The sequence below is a fragment of the Mirounga leonina genome, unplaced genomic scaffold, assembly GCF_011800145.1.
Source record: "Mirounga leonina isolate KUSES-001 unplaced genomic scaffold, KU_Mleo_1.0 Mir_180, whole genome shotgun sequence".
NCBI classification, from domain to species: Eukaryota; Metazoa; Chordata; class Mammalia; order Carnivora; family Phocidae; genus Mirounga; species Mirounga leonina.
The window spans coordinates 11,634,053-11,653,185 of record NW_023270469.1 but is presented as its reverse complement, the minus strand read 5'-3'; the positions used below and the strand labels follow the sequence as shown (position 1 = coordinate 11,653,185).

The 19,133-nt window shown below is 45.7% G+C and overlaps 1 protein-coding gene across 1 annotated transcript; it reads right to left on the bottom strand.

Annotated features, from left to right (window-relative positions):
* Positions 1–1,967: 1,967 nt before the first annotated feature.
* TMEM231 (transmembrane protein 231) lies at positions 1,968–18,161 on the bottom strand. Its single transcript, XM_035024752.1, has 7 exons — positions 17,750–18,161; positions 17,482–17,651; positions 9,982–10,110; positions 9,512–9,655; positions 6,655–6,736; positions 4,212–4,317; positions 1,968–3,857 (listed from the first exon to the last, which is right to left on the bottom strand). Exons 1-7 carry the CDS (start codon positions 17,886–17,888, stop codon positions 3,677–3,679), a joined length of 951 nt encoding a protein of 316 aa, XP_034880643.1. The 5' UTR covers positions 17,889–18,161; the 3' UTR covers positions 1,968–3,676.
* Between the last annotated feature and the right edge of the window lie 972 nt (positions 18,162–19,133).

Below are 19,133 nucleotides of genomic sequence, written 5' to 3'. Positions count from 1 at the left end.
GTCCCGCATCGAGTCCCGCATCGAGTCCCGCATCGAGTCCCGCATCGGGCTCCCTGCTCGGTGGGGAGTCTGCCTCTCCCTCTCCCTCTGCCTCTGCTTGTGTGCTCTCTCTCTCTCCTTCTTGTCAGATAAATAAATAAAATATTAAAAAAAAAAAAAAGGAACAGCCATAAGCTTTTTTTTTTTTTTAAGATTTTATTTATTTATTTGAGAGAGAGAGAGAGTGAGAGAGAGAGAGAACACAAGAGGGAGGAGCGGGAGAGGGAGAAGCAGACTCCCCACCGAGCAGGTAGCCCGATATGGGACTCGATCCCTAGAGTCCAGCATCATGACATGAGCCGAAGGCAGTCGCTCAACCAACTAAGCCACCCAGGCGCCCCAGCCATAAGCTTTTTGAATTAGCAATTCCTTTCTAGGATTGATTGATTGACTGGTTGATTGATTGATTGATTTTAAGTAGGCTCCACACCCAGCATGGAGTCGAACACGGGTCTTGAACTTACCACCGGGAGATCAAGACCCTGAGATCAAGACCTGAGTTGAGATCAAGAGTCAGATGCTTAACTGAGTGAGCCACCCAGGCGCCCCTCTAGGATGTATCTTAAGGAAATAACTGGCAATAAGGATTTTTTTTTTTAAGATTTTATTTATCTGAAAGAGAGAATGAAATAGAGAGAGCATGAGAGGGGGGAGGGTCAGAGGGAGAAGCAGACTCTCCGCCGAGCAGGGAGCCCGATGTGGGACTCGATCCAGGGACTCCAGGATCATGACCTGAGCCGAAGGCAGTCGCTCAACCAACTGAGCCACCCAGGCGCCCAAGGATTTGTTTTTTTAAAATATTTTATTTATTTATTTGACAGAGGGACACAGCGAGAGAGGGAACACAAGCAGGGGGAGTGGGAGAGGGAGAAGCAGGCTTCCCGCTGAGCAGGGAGCACCATGCGGGGCTCCATCCCAGGACTCTGGGATCATGACCTCAGCCGAAGGCAGATGCTTAACGACTGAGCCACCCAGGTGCTCCAGCAATAAGGATTTATACACAAAGTTCATAAAAGTGTTGTTTATGATAGTGAAAAAAATAGAAACAGTACAAAAGACTAAGAAAGACTTGTACCAGAATGCCAATAGGACATTTAAGGACAACTTATTTTCTTTAGGTTACAGTATTTATATATTTTCCCCAATAGGCATTTAGAATTTATCTGGTCAGAAAGAACAAGACATCTTAAAGAGCATGAACATGATGGGGCGCCTAGGTGGTTCAATCAGTTGAGTGTCTGCCTTCAGCTCAGGTCATGATCCTGGGGTCCTGGGGTAGAGCCCTGGGGTGGGCTCCCTGCTCAGTGGGGAGTCTACTTCTCCCTCTCCCTCTGACCCTTCCCTCCCTCTGTGCTCTCTCAAATGAATAAATAAAAAATCTTTAAAAAAAACCCTAAAAAGCATGAATATGAGGAGAAAGAAAGAAGACAGAGAATTGCTTTTTAGTTGATGGGACCTAAGCAGGGTCTTAGGGGCCCTGATTCACACAGAAACTGGATAATCATTTCACAGAATTAGAGATCTCCCCCATCCCAAATATTGCATAATTGTCTCAAACCCTGACTTAGCTATGAGCTTACAGCTCAGTTGATAAAATCCTGTGCATTTCTCACCCTTTTCCCTCTTGCCACTATACTGTGCCATTCAGGTTCAGAAGCTACCAACATCTGATCTGTAAATAATTTGATATTTGCCAGACACAGTTGTAATTTTCCAGCCTGTGGTTTCCACATGCCATGTGGATTCCACCGAAAACAGACATGTACTTGGGGCTGGAGCAGGGGACTTTGCCAAAGAGCTAACAAAAGCTCCAAGGCAGAGCCCTGGCAAGGTAAGGCAGCTGGTGAGTAACCCGGGGAAGTGGGCGCAACCTCTGCCCTCCCCACCCCTTTTCCAAACTCTTCTCCTTGATAAATCCACATGCAGCCTTCCATTTTGAATATTTTAATTAGAAAGGTACAAAACATCACGGTTCTTTATACAAATTTTGCATTAAAATAATTTAACAAAACGCAAAGCAGTGTTTAGTCACATCTTTAGCTATCTTTCCATAGCTCATTACCTTCTCGTGATTCAAACCAGAGACTGTTTTGTTTTTTTTTCATTTATAGCTCAAGAAAAAATGTTTAGGTATATAAACAGCCCTAGATGTTAAAAGAAAAGGCAGAGGGGCCAGTGGTAAGCTATTTTTGTGCTTGACTACTTCAAAAGAGCTGTTATTTTGGTCAGCCTGAAAGAAAAGGTGCTTTGGAAATGAGAACGGCATCTCCAAGGTAAACTGAGGCATATAGTGAGGAGTGTGTTTGTGCGTGGGCATGATGCATGAATCAGAGCAGGCATGTCTCCAGTGCCAATGATATCTTGGGATCATAAAGTAGATCCATTTGTCCTTTGAGGACAGCTCATCTGCTCAGGCCAAGAATGGAGAACTAGTCTTCCATGTGCAACAGAGGCCCATTTCAGCCGTCCCATCCTGCAGACGCTCACTTAAGCAAGAGGATAAACCTTCTGGACTGCGTGTCATTCTGCTAATGGCCAGGCCAGATTAGGTGGCCTAGGCGAGCATCCCCTTTATCCCCTCACCGCACCTTGTGTGTCCTCCCCAAAGCCGCTCACTCTGATCGGCACCCTGTTCCTCCATCAAGGGAAATACAAGTAGCTGGGTTTCCCGCTGGCCCTCCAAATAAACTCTGTCCTTGTTGGCGTTGGCAGCGAATACCAACAAGAGCTCCTCTGTCACCCTCGTCCTTTTCGAGAAGGGGGAGGGCTGTCAAGAACGAGGAGTGGCAAGTGTCCCGGCTGTTGGAGGAGGGCCAGAGAGAAAGAGACTGTGGTTACAATCCTTACTTCCCCCACTGTTGCTGAGGGGATTGTGAACGAAACAGCACGGTGGCTGAAGCCTGCTGTTCCAGGGGCCACAGACAGGGCGAAAGGCAGGGCAACAAGCCAGCCACAGCAGGGCAGGGAATAAGGGCCGCTCAGCTGAGCTGATGACAGACGACTGTCTGTTAGACCAGGGGCAGGTGGATGGTGCTCATGTCCTGGAGTCGCCCACCCGCACACGTGTGCGTGCATGTGCTCTCGAGCGCTCCCCTTCTCTCGCTCCCATTCGCCCCTTCAAGGCCTCTCAGTGCTGGAAACCAAAGTTCTGAATGGGAAATTTAGATGCTCAGGAGTGGAAAGTGCTACTGATTTGCGTATCTCTCACAAGAGAGCCCTGAAAAGAGTAAAATGTGGTTTACAATAGTGGGAAGAAATGCAGAGCGTGTTTCTCAGTTCAAGAGAGGAAAAGTCTTTGCTTGACCAGAGATGGGACTCTTTCCAAGAGGTCTGAACTGATTGTAGTTTTCTCCTGAAATTCAAGCCTAAGGCAAAAAAAAAAAAAAAAAAAAAGCAAATTATAGCCTTCCGGAACCCTTGGATGTTTCCACAAACTAGTCCCTGATGAGTCTGTAGGTGCTTAGAAGATACGGATTTGTGTAGAGAAAAATGAGAAAGGATTGTCCTTTGTCTCTGGTAGGAAAAGTACACACACCGGCATATGTCCACAGGCTCTTGGCAAAAACTTAAGATGGCAGTTCTCAGAAGACAACAATGAGGTAGCCAGGATCCTGCTTAGTTCTCAGAAATGGTCTTCTTATGATGAGTGCTCCTTATACACTTCTCCCTGGGGCATGACTGTGACAGGGATCGTGGTCACCACCTGATTTTGAAACACAAATCTTTTGATTCTTTCAAACACCCACAGGAAGATAAGCAGGATACTGACATACTGGATCCAGGCAAACTTTATCATTTCCCAGAATCCTGGGAGATATGTATAGAGAGTTAAGGAGTCACAGATGGTATTTTCTAAGGGCAAGTTAAAGGTTTAGCTTAGAAGGGAAATGGCAAAAATGTTTCAAATACTCTTAAGATAAAAGGGATGATAAAAGATTTTAAGGCATAAATATGGATGATTTTGACCTGGAAGAATTGCCCAGAAAGAAATATGAAGAGGAAATGAGTTTTTTTTTTTTCCTGTAGGAACAGCAGACTAGGTCATCTGAGTGGGGCCACAACACTCAGCCATTCCCAGTCGAAGGCCTCCTGCATCTGTTCCTTCTTGGGACGACTGAGGAACCCTCCTTCTTCAAAACTGAGCTACAATGGCTCTTTAACAGAAAGGATATGAAATGACTTCCACCGGGTATCGGATGACAGCGTTAATCACAAATGGGGCTTCGGCTGCCCTTCCCACCAGCCAGATGGGGTGGGGGTCCATCAGAACGGTGGTTACTGTAATACACGCAGGAGTTAATCCATGAATGCTCTCTCAATAAAGTAATGAGGGCTATAAAAGTACTCTTTAACCTCTCAGGCAAATTCTGCATGTCAGAACTTATTCCAAAGAGATGATTCAAAAGGAAGGAGAATTGAACGTGTAAAGTTGCTCACAAATTATTCGTTAAAATACTTGTCAAAATATTTATGTTTAAGAGGTGCCTGAGTGGCTCAGTCAGTTGACCGTCTGACTCTTGATCTCAGCTCAGGCCTTGATCTCAGGGTTGTGAATTCAGGCGCTGCGTGTTGGGCTCCACTCTGGGTGTAGAGCCTACTTTAAAAAAAATCTATGTTAAAAACTTGGAACAGTTAGGGCTCCTGGGTGGCTCAGTTGGTTAAGCAGTAAGCACCAACTTACTGGGTCATGATCTCAGGGTCATGGGATGGATCCCTGTGTGGACTCTGCATTCAGCAGGGAGTCTGCTTAAGGATTTCTCTTCCTCTGCCCCTCCACCCACATGCGTGCTCTAATAAATAGATGAATCTTTAAGAAAAAACAAAACTTGGGGTGCCTGGATGGCTCAGTCATTAAGTGTCTGCCTTTGGCTTGGGTCATGATCCCAGGGTCCTGAGATCGAGCCCCACACATCGAGCTCCCTGCTCAGTGGGAAGCCTGTTTCTCCCTTTCCCACTCCCCCACTTGTGTTTCCTCTCTTGATGTCTCTAATAAATAAAATCTTAAAAAAACAAAAAACAAACAAAACAAACCTTGGAATGGTCTATATGTTCTACAATTGTTAAATGGCTAAGTGAAGGAATACTATGCTACCACTAAAAATAATACCAATTAAAACTTTGTAGCAGTGTGGGAAATATTTGTATTACGAAGTACAGGGGCGCCTGGGTGGCTCAATCCGTTAAGCATCTGCCTTCGGGGGGCACCTGGGTGGCTCAGTCAGTTAAGCGTCTGCCTTCGGCTCAGGTCATGGTCTCAGGGTCCTGGGATCGAGCCCCGCATCAGGCTCCCTGCTCAGTGCGGAGTCTGCTTCTCCCTCTCCTCCCTGCTCATGCTCTCTCTCGCTGTGTCTGTCACTATCTCTGTCTCTCTCTCTCAAATAAATAAATAAAATCTTTTAAAATAAAAAAAAAAGCATCTGCCTTCGGCTCAGGTCATGATCTCAGGGTCCTGGGATTGAGCTCTGTGTCAGGCTCTCTGCTCGCCAGGGGGCCTGCTTCTCCCTCTCCCTCTGCTGCTCCCCATGCTTATGCTCACGCTCTCTCTCAAATAAAGAAATAAAATCTTAAAAAAAAAAAAAGTACAAAAAATTTGGATCCTAAAATGTTTCTAAACCATGATAAGAGCCATATAAAAAAAATCTGCTATGGACAAAGACTAGAAGGAATAAAGAAAGAAAAATTGTAGATGAGTGCTTTTGTCTTAAAAGACCTTTAGCTTTGGAATAATGCCACCAGTGTGTTATAAAAAATCAGGAAGAAATACTGGAATTGCAGTCCCCCTATTGGATAAATATGTGTGAATAGTATCCATGATGTCTGGCTGCCAAGTAATGCTTCAGATGCCGTTAGAGAAAACCTCAGGCCACCAACCAGCCAAATGTGCTAAGTCCAGTCCATTGGGCTGGTTTGACAGCTATTCCTCGCTAAGGGATGGACACACTCTGCCTTCTAGCCAGAACCTTGGGCCCTCTGTTCTACCTCAACTGCTTATATGGGGTAAAAGTCACTCACATTCCTTAGTTCTATCTGAAAACTAGGGATAGCAATTTGTCTTTGGCTTCTTTTGTAAGTGTGGTAGTGGGGACCAACTCAATTAGGCATTTATATAAAAAAAGGAAATCTATCAAGCTAGTGGTGGGATAAATATGGCACTTAATAAATAAATACGGTGCATAAATCACCACTCACCTGCTGGACTACAAGACTAGTGGTAAGGTGGTGGGGAGCAGGGTGTGGGTCTTTAGATCAGGAGTAAAAGGACAAATCGGGGCGGCTTGTTCCCCTCCCATCACTGAGTATTCACTGGTACCGACATTTTCATCATGACAAGGGCTCCGATTCTTTTTTTATTTTTTTAAGATTTTATTTAATTAGTTGTCAGAAAGCGAGAGAGAGAGAGCACAAGCAGGGGGAAAGCAGGCTCCCCACTGAGCAGGGAGCCCGATGTGGGACTCAATCCAAGGACCCCAGGATCAGGACCTGAGCCGAAGGCAGACACTTAACCGACTGAGCCACCCAGCCGTCCCAAGGGCTCCAATTCTGTTTTTGTCCAATGTTCCCACTAACCTGGAAGGTCCTTGAGAAGCGCCTGAATGAACGGTACCTATCACTCACCATTCCTTTCCTGGTAAGCAGCAACAACATGGGTGAGGTCGTAGTCATAGGCAAAAGGGCTGGTCCCATTGATTACAGACACCTGGGAAATGGCAGGAGGATGTGGAGTAAGCCCCCAGCCACTTCTCCACTCGTCTTTCCACCCTTTTGCCTACCAAGCTGATCTCAGGGACCACCCTCTTGTGCTTGGTGACCTACTCCAGCATCAGTAATCCGTTTTTCAAGGATGGATGGCTGGTGACCACCCCTGCCCCCTGCCCGCCTTGCAATTTAAATCATCTACATTCAGTCTTCCCTTTGAAAAAAAAAAGATTTATTTACTTTAGAGTGACAGAGAGCAAAAGTGAGCGAGCATGAGAGGGGCAGAGGGAGAGGGACAGAGAACCTCAAGCAGACTCTGAGCTGAGTGTGGAGTCCAACATGGGGCTCGATCTCATGACCCTGAGATCATGACCTGAGCCAAAACCAAGAGTTGGATGCTCAACCGGCTGCGCCACCCAGGCACCCGAGTCTCCCATTTTATAGGGATGGCAAAGGGGTCAATATCCACCTTTAACAGGTTTTAGTTACTTACAAAACACCCCTCTCTATTCCAAGGGGAGCAATAATTCCTTTAATTTTTTTTTAAGGAGACCATATTTTCAACTCCTTTGTCTTTTTCTTGCTCTTTCTTGGACACTCTGCAATTTAGTTCTCTTTTTTTTAAGATTTTGTTTATTTATTTGAGAGAGAGAATGCAGAGAGAGAGAGAGAGAGCACGAGTGGCGGGGGAGAAGCACAGGGAGAGAGAGAAGCAGGCTCCCCACTGAGCAGGGAGCTGGATGCAGGGCTCGATCCCAGGACCCCGGGTCCATGACCTGAGCAGAAGGCAGACGCTTAACTGGCTGAGCCAGGCAGGCACCCCTGTAATTTATCTCTTTTTAATCTAGAGGTGAAAATAGGATAAAGTGCAAATAATAAGTATATAATCCTTTGAAGAAGGAAACAATCTCCTGCCTTGTAATATTACATTCCTGTTGATATAATCAATATATAAATCTTGAAGTAAAAAGTTTTTATCTTATAGTCCCCCTCCTTTTTATTTAAACTTATACTGAGGGGCGCCTGGGTGGCTCAGCTGGTTAAGCGTCTGCCTTCGGCTCAGGTCATGATCCTGGGGTCCTGGGATTGAGCTCCGCATCGGGCTCCCTGCTCGGCAGGAAGCCTGCTTCTCCATCTCCCATTCCCCCTGCTTGTGTTCCTGCTCTCACTCTCTCTCTCTGTGTCAAATAAATAAAATCTTAAGAAAAAAAACAACCTTATATTGACTATAGGTAGAGGGACCATAAATCCGTCTATCTGGGGCAGTCCTGGTTTATGCCTGTAATAACTGATAAGATCACTCTTTCATTTGCAAAAGTAGCCTGGCCCAACTTACAGGGGCTCCCTTGTGATAAAGGATTAGTCATGAGTGACCATAAGCATGAGTTCCAGCCCTGGACAGATGATTTATGGCTCTGTTACTTTCAAGTGGCAGGACTCTGGGAAAATTAATTAACCTCTGTCTGCCTCAGTTTCCTGATGTGTAAATCGAGAGTTCATGCTTTCAACAAATCTGAGTGCTTACAATGCGCCAGGCCCTGTTTTAGGGGTGATAGTGGAGATGTGAGTGCTGTTAGCAATGGGGGAGACAGTAAGCGAACACGCCAAAAGCTTATCTTTACTATTTCCAGTGGAATAAAGAAAATTAGTCTGGGTGAGGGATGATGGGCAGGGGAGAGAATGCTCTTTAGAAAGCAGTGTCATGGGCGTCTGGGTGGCTCAGTTGGTTAAGCGACTGCCTTCGGCTCAGGTCATGATCCTGGAGTCCCTGGATTGAGTCCCGCATCGGGCTCCCTGCTCAGCAGGGAGTCTGCTTCTCCCTCTGACCCTCCCCCCTCTCATGTGCTCTCTCTCATTCTCTCTCAAATAAATAAATAAATAAAATCTTTAAAAAAAAAAAAGAAAGAAAGAAAGCGGTGTCATGGGGGCGCCTGGGTGGCTCAGTCGTTAAGCGTCTGCCTTCGGCTCAGGTCATGATCCCAGGGTCCTGGGATCGAGTCCCACATCGGGCTTCCTGCTCCGCGGGAAGCCTGCTTCTCCCTCTCCCACTCCCCCTGCTTGTGTTCCTGCTCTCGCTGTCTCTCTCTGTCAAATAAATAAATAAATGAAAAAAATCTTTAAAAAAAAAAAAAGAAAGCGGTGTCATGGAAGGACTGTGCTCAGGGACATTTGGACAGGGGCCCGAATGGAGTGGGAGAGCAAGCTATGCGGATATGTGGCAGAGTGAAAGGCCAAGGGCAAAAACGGGGGCAGGAGCTGCTTTGTGGGTTTGAGGCACAGCAAAAGGGCAGGTTTGGCTAGAAAGGAGCACGGGGGGCCATGACAGGATGGGCGGCTGGAGAGCTGGGAAATGACAGGGGCAGGCATCTTGTGAGGTGGCTGTGACTGCTGAACGAGATGACAAAGTCCGACCTCTTCACCCGGGGCTGGCATACGTTATATGCTTAGCGAATGGCGGTTAGTAGGACTTCCCCAGTGATTTACACGAACTGGAAAAGGCCACTTGGAATCAGCCACGTGTATGCACACATGCACGCCCGCAAACAAGAAATAATTTAGTTCGTAAAGACAGGCTTTTGTTCTCTTTTTAGATGCAAAGACAGGTGTATCTGTCTCTATATTTTGAAAGAATTCCTGGTGAGAATTCCTCAGAAATCCTCGTCTATGCCACCCACAGAGAAATGCCTTTTCTAACTCTCATGTCTCCCTCTTTAAAGAACCTGATAAACAGTCACATAGAGAAAGAAAAGAGACGGACACTGAGGAGCCTTCTTACATTGTATCGGACATCGAGGCCACCGCAGCTTAGGGGCTGCTTCTGCTGCAGCCTCAGGTCCCCGTTCACATACAGCTGGGACCCTGGAACAGCAAAGGAGGACTGGAGAAACGCCATGCTCTGCATCACGAATGTGGACATCCTCTGAAATCATTAGGAGAGACAATTTCAGGTCCATCTGAAGGCTCTGGATCCTCGGCATCCCCGTCTGTGGTGGCCGCCTCCTAGTCCCTCAAACAGCTGGTGAGGCCATGAAGGAAGCTCTCTGCCCGGAACCCCCTGAGCTCCAATAGCTCGCATACATTACTGCGGCCCCAATGAGAAACGTGTGATTTGCCTCAATTAAATCCCAAACTACCCCTCAGAGGAGAGCCTTCTGCCGCGTGGGTTTTCCTGGAAACCGGACAGAGGGCTCAATTCTATGAAAGGATAAAAAGGAGGGGATGGGCTTCCCTAAGGAACTGACTCACGTGCAATTGGTAGGAGAAAGTCAAGATGAGCTGCACACCGAGAACGTGCTCCGTGGACTGCAGGGGAAGTTCCAGTTTAAAATGTAACAAGTCCATTTTCCCATCCTGGTTCCTGTCTTCTTCTCGAGTCTAGGAAACCCAAAGACAGCCAGTGGCCCTGGTCCTTAATAAGTCTGGGAAGAATCCGTATCCCTGCCATAACACAGTGACCCACTGTTCTGCTATACATGGGATTTAGCTCCCTCACTGGAAGGAAAAAGGAAGGATAAATAGGTACAAGGGGATCAATAGCGGGGAAAGAGACCCGATGTCTGGCCCTGGACCTTCACATTCGTGCTTTTCAAATATTCAAGGGCCACACTGAACAGGAACTCGAAGTGGCAAGAACAACACCTAGATGGCAGTTTTTTGTTTTTTTTTTTTAGTTGTCTCCTTTGATCTTTTTTGTTTTGTTGCTGGTGTTTTCTTTTTTTTTCTTTAGAAACACATCTGAGTTTGTACGGAATATTTAAATAGCACGCTAGTATTGACTTCTACTTCTCCAGGAGGCAAATATTTTTTAAAACATTTTATTTATTTATTTGACAGAGAGAGACGTATGAGAGAAGGAACACAAGCAGGGGGAGTGGGAGAGGGAGAAGCAGGCTTCCCGAGGAGCAGGGAGCCCGATGCAAGGCTCAATCCCAGGACCCCAGGATCATGACCTGAGCTGAGGGCAGACGCCCAACAACTGAGCCACCCAGGTGCCCCTCAATTTTTTTTAAGTAGAAAAGGAACAGATCCTAATCATTATACATTCATTCTCCAAACAGACTCAGGAGAAAAACACCAAACTCTAAAATATTTTCCTCTACCACAGGTGTCTTTGCTTCAGACTATCGACATTGGAACTCATTCTCATCACTGACGTCGGGGCTTGAAAGGCTCAAGCATCTTTTAGTACCAATCAGTACAGTGAAAAAGGAAGCTAAATAAAATGAGCAAGTCATTAAAACTACACAGATAGTTTATAAATTATGGACACGAAAGTAGGGAAAACAGAGATCTAAGGAGGGATAAAAACAAATGACAGCTCATAAAAAACACCAGAATCCAGTCTCACCGCCCAGTCTGACCTCATACAGGAAAGATGGCACGAAATATGATCACTGGGGACATGATTCCTTGGGACAGCTCTGGATCTTGTTGCTACAACTGACCCTTTTTCCCTGTAGGTTCCCAGAAGGAGTCTACTAAGCATGTCAAGATTCCCATTGGCATGCTCCATGAACAGATTCATTTTGCTTTCCACTGTTATTATTATGCAAGGAAGAGATTCTTTGTTCTTTTTCAGGCTCCTAAGGTTGATTGAGATGGAGCTAGCTCAGTTTTCAGGACCTTTCAATCATGTCTTTCCTTCAGACAATAATGTCCTTATCCTAGGCCTCGTTATAGAGAAATCTACCCTTTCTCTTCTGTTGGATTCTGTTTTCTCTGTCCTGTTCCATCAGCTTCACAGGTGTAGGGGAGGGATATCTGTTACCAGGGCTGACGATCAAGTTACTGAGGCAATTATGTATTAGCAATTACGAGTAGGACGGAAAAGAGGCTGCCTTGTCTTTCTGTGAATTTTCTTCAGTTGGGAAGACTTGCAAGACAAAGTCGGGTTCACTCTCTGTAGTGGACCCATGCCTTGTGGATCTTTAGGGTTGGACAGAAAGACAAAGATCAAATGTCTCAACTTGCAAGACAAGATGGGGCCGGAGGGAATTGCCAGAAGAATCCAGACCCCAATACAGTGTGGGAAGGAGAGAAATGCATTTTTTCATTCGATCTTTACAATAAAGCCTGAGGTTAGCAAAACAAGTATTAGCCCCACTGCACAGGTGAGAAAATCGAGGTTCAGGGAGATTGAGGGATTTATTGGGTGTGGCCTAGTAATGGTAAAGATTTGAAACCATGTTTGTTTTTTTTTTAAAGATTTTATTTATTTATTTGAGAGAGAATGAGATAGAGAGAGAGCATGAGAGGGGGGAGGGTCAGAGGGAGAAGCAGACTCTCCCCCGAGCAGGGAGCCCGATGCGGGACTCGATCCCGGAACTCCAGGATCATGACCTGAGCCGAAGGCAGTCGCTCAACCGACTGAGCCACCCAGGCGCCCTGAAACCATGTCTTTGACTTTAAATCTGGTCCTCTTTCCAGGACTAAAATGTCCAGACTTTAAAAAAAAAAACAAACCCCTCAAGGAGAAACTGGTGGGTAGGATAAATCTTTTTGCAAAAAGCCAGCATCAAAAGTTCGAAAGCAAGTCAGTATCGTGTTTGTGCACATATTTGGGCACATTTGCACCCAATATGCAATTTTTCATGTATGTCATTTCACGTGTGTGCACAAACCTTAGGATACATTACTAGAAGTGGAAGCAGGCATATGCATTTGTAATTCTGATAAATATGGACAAACATTGGGGCACCTGGGTGGCTCAGTTGGTTAAGCGTCTGCTTTCAGCTCAGGTCGTGACCCTGGAGTCCTGGGATGGAGTCTTGCGTTGGGCTCTCTGCTCAGCGGGGAGTCTGCTTCTCCCTCTGCCTGCCACTCCCCCTGCTTATGGTCTCTCTCCCTCTCTCTCTCAAATAAATAAATAAAATCTTTAAAAAATATGGACAAATATTCCTTCAAAGAGGTGCATCAATCTACACCACCACCAGTGAGATACACAAATGCTCTCAAGTTTCCCTACATCTTGATCATGGTGTGGTCAAACTTCAATTTTTGCCTATTTGATAGATTGAAAAAAACTGGCATCTCGATATATTCTTTGCATTTCTCTAATCATGAGTGTGACTTCGTATGTTTGTCACATGTGTTTCTTCTTTGAACTGTTTACAGTCCTTGCCCGTTTTTCTATTAGGTGGTTAGTCTTTTATTTATAGATCTATAGGCACTTTCTGTTAGGAAAATAAGCTTTTTACAAGTGATACAAATGATAGAGCTTTTTTTCCTACTTGTATTTGTTTTGATTGTGCTTACGGTTTTACCATGCCAATAATTTTTTTAAAGATTTTATTTATTTATTTGAGAGAGAGAGAGCACACACACGCACAAGCGGGGGAAGGGGCAGAGAGACAAGCCAACTCCCCCCTGAGCAGGGACCCTGACACAGGGCTCGATCCCAGGACCCTGAGATCACGACCTGGGCCAAAATCAGATGTTTAACTGATTGAGCCACCCAGGTGCCCCTATTCCGTATTTTAAATTGAATCTTTTTTTTTTTTTTTTAGATTTTATTTATTTATTTGAGAGAGAATGAGAGAGAGAGCACATGAGAGGGGGGAGGGTCAGAGGGAGAAGCAGACTCCCTGCCGAGCAGGGAGCCCGATGCGGGACTCGATCCAGGGACTCCAGGATCATGACCTGAGCCGAAGGCAGTTGCTTAACCAACTGAGCCACCCAGGCGCCCTTAAATTGAATCTTGATCTATCTGGACATTAATCCTAGTGTATCATCTGAGCACTGGCTCCATCTTAACTTTTTCCAGATGGCTTCCCAGTTGTCCCTATACCATTTTATTGTAGAGTCATCTTTCATTTAAGTCATCTTTCACTTAAAATGCCACCTTCATCATATTTGAATCCTTTTCTATACTTTTTATACAAGTCCCCCAAGCCACAATGCTTTATTTATTATGGCTTTAAGGTATAATTTAATATCTGGGAGAGCTATTCTCCTCTTACCCTTTTCTTTCTCCTAGAATTTTTCCTTCTTTTTCCATATGGCTGTCTCCCCCCACCCCCAAATTGTCATGTTTTCACCGAGAATGCATTAAAATTATAGATCAATGGAGAAGAGATATCTTTATGATGTTGAATTTTCCTACCCAAGAATATGACAGAGATTGCCATTTTTTATCTCCTTTGTGTCATTCATTAGTCTATTTAAAGTTTCACTCATATAGATCTTGCACATTTGTTTTTCTACCTACCTATCTATCTATCTATCTATCTATCTATCTATCTATCTATCTATCCATCTATCCATCCATCTATCTATTTAAAGTAGATTTCATGCCCAGCCTGGAGCCCAACGCTGGGCTTGAACTCATGACCCTGAGATGAAGACCTGAGCTGAGATCAAGAGTTGGATGCTTAACTGACTGAGCCACCCAGGAGCCCCCACTTTAAAAAAATTTTTTTTTAAGTATACATTTCTTGTTAAGTTTACTCCTCATGAGTTTATTTTTTGAGGTTGCTGTTGAGATCTGTACTTCCACGCTATCTTCTAGCTCATTTATTTATATCTCATGATTTCAAACTATTCTCAAACCAAGAGCTCAGCTAGGAAGGAAGCAAATCATTCACCTGAAAAAGAACGTAGATGACATAGTTCATCGATTACTTATAAACACTGGCCTGGAATGGAGGGGGAAAAAAGACTAGGAAAAAGGAGCTTTGGTTTTGTGTTTTATAGTGTAAAATTACCCAGTATTAAAAAGGATTAATAATTCTGGAGCACCATAAAAATAAGAGGCAGTCTTGGTTCCATGGACCAAAAATTGACACACACACTAGTATGTTAGTTAGATTAGAGCCTAACTAACTAGCAGTCCAACTGGAGAGCCAATCCATTGTGTTGGATGAACAAATGAAAATAAAAAATGAATGAAACCTAATGCTATCTCCTTGCTTTCATGATTACTTTAACTTTTCATGATTATCTCTTAGACTTAAGTAACCAGAGAGTATGATAGAGAGGAATACACAAATCTAACAAAAACAAAAAACTTCTACCAAAAACTTAAAAGACAGGTAATGTTAACCTAAAGTAAAACTAGGAAGGGGCTCCTGGGTGGCTCAGTCGGTTGAGCATCAGACTGTTGATTTCTGCTCAGGTCATAATCTCAGGGCCGTGAGAGCGCTGCCTCCTCCCAGCATGGAACCCACTTAAGATTCTCTCTCTCCCTTTGCTCCACACACCGACTCCCCCACCCCAGACTCGTCACTCTCTCTCTCTAAAAATAAATAAAGTACAACTAACAAGTTAATATTTTGTTTGTTTGGAATAAAAAAAATTTTGCTTCCACTTTTAGAAGGAAACACATGCATGCAGAGCCCCAGAAATACAGTGGGTATAGAGTGACAAGTAAGCATACCTTGACACGGCCTCTCATCCACAGTCACCCTTCCCCACATACATTATCATCTCAAATAAGAATAAAAACAGGCTGGGGTGCCTGGGTGGCTCAGTCATTAAGTGTCTGCCTTGGCTCAGGTCATGATCCCAGGACCCTGTGGTCGAGCCCCGCATAGGGCTCCCTGCTCAGCGGGAAGCCTGCTTCTCCCTCTCCCACTCTCCCTGCTTGTGCTCCCTCTCTCGCTGTGTCTCTCTCTGTCAAATAAATAAATAAAATCTTAAAAAAAAAAAAAAGGAATAAAAACAGGCTGGGGCACCTGGGTGGCTCAATCAGTTAAGCGTCTGCCTTCATCTCAGGTCATGATCCCAGGGTCCTGGGATCAAGCCCTGAATCAGGCTCCCCACTCAGTAGGAAGCCTGCTTCTCCCTCTGCCTGCTGCTCCCCCCTGTTTGTGCTCTCTCTCTGTCAAATAAATAAATACAATCTTAAAAAAAAAAATAATTGGGCAACATGTCGTGATTAGTGAGGAGTTATTGACGGAAATTTGTCTCCTACTCCAGTCCTACTTTTTAAAATCAATTTGAAAGACCTGATCGTTTAAGAATAAAAAGTGTTCAACAATGTTTGTTGCAAAACCCAGCAGATTTCCAGCCCCATGGCAAATATTTTTATCTCATTTGCCTGATTATTTAGAAATCTAGCTCCGTGTCTTTTTTTTTTTTTTTTAAAGATTTTATTTATTTGAGAGAGAGTGAGAGCTAGAGAGAGAGAGAGCACACACACAGAGGGTGAGGGAGAGGGATAAGCCGACTCCCCGCAGAGCAGGGAGCCCGATATGGGGCTCGATCCCAGGACTCTGGGATCATGACCTGAGCCGAAGGCAGTCGCTTAACTGACTGAGCCACCCAGGAACTCCCTCCATGTCTTTAAATAACCTGTGCACTGGCAATTCTGGATTTCTCAGTTTCAAGCATTCTCTACTGACTTCCCAGGAGAAGAGATGAAGGTTGTTTTCTTCCCTCCAGCCCCCCAAACGAGTTAAACTCTCATTTTGGTTAGTCAATCAATATTCGGTGTTCACATATTTATGACTATGCAAATCCTACTCCTTTCTCCGTTTTCCTTACTTTTTAATTCTCTGGATTTAATAATTATTTGCTTGCTAAGTTTTCTATTTACTGGTACCATTTCAACAAACGCATTGCAATTCCTCACAATTTGCTGTTTAAAAGTGTAAGATTTATTCAAAATCTTGTTCACTGCAGTATTCTTTCTAATAGGGAAAAAGTAAAAGCCCATCAAGTATTCACCAACAGGGAACTGGTTAAATCCATTTGTTTTTCCATATCATGAAAATTTTATGCAGATCTTAAAAAGAATAAGGTTGATTAGCAAATGTACATGTCCCAAACCCAGCCTTTAATTTTATGTCATTATGTATACCTTTAACTCTTCAATGTTTTACAATGAGCATGCATTTTTATAATCAGAAAAAATTTAAAGCAATCAGAAAAAAGTAATAATCATATTTTGTTTGTAGTTATTCATATGACCAATCAGATGTAAAAAAATTTTTTTCATTTTATTTAGTTGCTTGAAGAAAGTCTGAATTTTTTTTTTCAGGTACACAAGTTGGCTTGTAGGCCAATCATCTCTGAGATGTGTAAAGAGATTCGACTTTGGAAGAAGAAAAAATAGAGTTTTCATACTTCTAAAGGAAAATGTTTTCAGGGAATGAGCAGAAAGGGAATGACTGTAAAGGAAGCACTCACTCATCCTGAACCAAATACTGAATTAAAGACAGTAAAATGCTTCCTTTTCATCCTGGACAACTGCAAGATGGAGCAGCATCTAATCCTACAAGCCAGGCAGGGGGGACTGGGACCCCAGCACATCCTGGGTAGGTCGCTTAACCAATCAGCGCCTCGGCTTCCACGTGTCAGGTCTGCATAAAAAATGCGTGTCCTGACGGGTGGTCCCTGCTGCGAAGCGCAACTGCAGCGACACGCTGGGATAATTCCTAAGAAAAGCGCTCGGCCGGCCTTCGTGACTCAAAGTTTCGTGACCACCCAACCATCAGGCCAGGCCCACGGAAATGACGGGGAGCCAGAGACAGGCCCTCCCCACGCTTCTGTAGGACATGCTGACAGCAGTGGCTAACGTTCTTGGGGCTGTGGACTGCTTGGAGAAGTCGAACGAAACAAGAGTCACTTCCCGGGACATTAAACATGCTCAGGCCAATGCGCCTGTGTACACAACTTCGTGGGTTCACGAACCCTTAAGACCCAACCTGGGCTTACCCCGGCCGGGGCCGCTCGCCCTCCCCCCGCCACCCCCAGCCACCCCGCCCCGTCCCCGTGGGCCTCTAGGCCCCGACGGAAACCACGCACCGAAACCAGCGGGACGCGCAGGTGATCCCCCTGCAGCCGGTTGAAGGCGGGGAACGTGCTCCAGGCCAGGAACCCGCCGCGCTCCGGTCCCAGTAAGGCGACGAGCAGCACCTGGTGCTGGAAGCGCACGGTCGGCTGCTCCTCGTAACTGCTCCGCTTCAGCCAAAACCCTGAGGTAGAGAGGGCGGTGGGGAAGAAGTCAGGAAGGCGAGCACGGGCACCGCGGGCCTTGGGGCGCTGTGCGCGCAGCGGCTGCGAGCAGGCTCACCGTGGCTCCGGAAGGCCACCAGCAGCGGCGGGATGTACGTGAGCGCGGCGGCCAGCAGCAGGAACAGAGCGGCCTTGGAGCAGAGCCCCGCGCGGTAGCCGCGCTCCACCGGGTGAGAGAAGAGCTCGTAAAGCGCCATGAACGCCGCGCCGATTCCGGCCGCTTTCCCGGGACCCCTACGCGGTTCGAGAGGCAGGACCAAGTTTGGCTTCTCCTGGTTGCCATAGCCTTGGTCTCCACGGCAACCAACGGGGCAGGGAAAGGAACCAATAGCAAGGACGCGGGGCCTTGGCAGGGGTGGGGCCAAGCGGGGGCGGTGCCCGCTGGGGGGCGTTCGTCCTCGCTTTACGCTTTACGTGAGTTTTCCAAAGGCTGAATGGAAATAGGATGTTTCCGTGCCCAGAATCGTAGACTTTTCCTCTGTTAACGTTAACGTAAAATAAGGGGCGCCTGGGTGGCTCAGTCGTTAAGCGTCTGTCTTCCGCTCAGGTCATGATCCCAGGGTCCTGGGATCAAGCCCCCCATCGGCTCCCTGCTCAGCGGGAAGCTTGCTTCTCCCTCTCCCACTTACCCTGCTTGTGTTCCCTCTCTCGCTGTGTCTCTGTCAAATAAAACCTTAAAAAAAATTATGTAAAATAAGATTTTCATTAAAATTGACTTAAAGTCCTTACCTGCTTATGTCATCTGTTAATCCGCAAGGTGGTTCATACTTAAATCCAACAGTCACAGCCCAACCTCCATTGCAGGAAAACCCAAAACGTAAGTGTGGCTGTGCCCCTGCACTTTGCCCCGGCTAAGACCAAACCCGGGTCCCTTTGCCTCCAAATTTCCTAATGCTTTCACTATCTGCCATAGCAGGACAGACAAAGAAACAGGGCACAAATACCCAAGCTCTTCGAGGAATAAAGGATAATTACTACATGGCTCTCTCTGCTATATTTCATCACCTTATACTGGGTACAAACTTGGCTGCCGGTTTTAGAGGCTGTGGCCCCCCTCAAAGATGACAGTGGCTTATCACTTAATCGAAAGCTTCCATCACTACCATCGCCACCACCTCCAACCAGTATTTTGTTGCTGTTTTTTTTTTTTTTTAAAGATTTTATTTACTTATTTGACAGAGACACAGTGAGAGAGGGAACATAAGCAGGGGGAGTGGGAGAGGGAGAAGCAGGCTTCCCTGGGAGCAGGAAGCCCAGCGCGAGGCTGGATCCCAGGACCGGGGATCATGACCTGAGCCGAGGGCAGACGCTTAACGACTGAGCCACCCAGGCGCCCCTCCAACCAGTATTCTGAACATGGCAGAAGGGATTTTTTTTTTTTAACCATGGTCAACAGCCAGGTACTTTATCAGAAGGCCTGGAAGGATCACACTGCAGTCCCA

Excerpts from the sequence above, each read along its gene's own strand:
- TMEM231 (XM_035024752.1), bottom strand. The coding sequence starts at position 17,888 with ATGGCGCTTTACGAGCTCTTCTCTCACCCGGTGGAGCGCGGCTACCGC. Across the intron at positions 17,652-17,749 it reads GGTGGCCTTCCGGAGCCACG|GGTTTTGGCTGAAGCGGAGC; the intron begins GTGAGCCTGCTC and ends TCTCTACCTCAG. Across the intron at positions 4,318-6,654 it reads TGCTTACCAGGAAAGGAATG|TAACCACCGTTCTGATGGAC; the intron begins GTGAGTGATAGG and ends CGTGTATTACAG.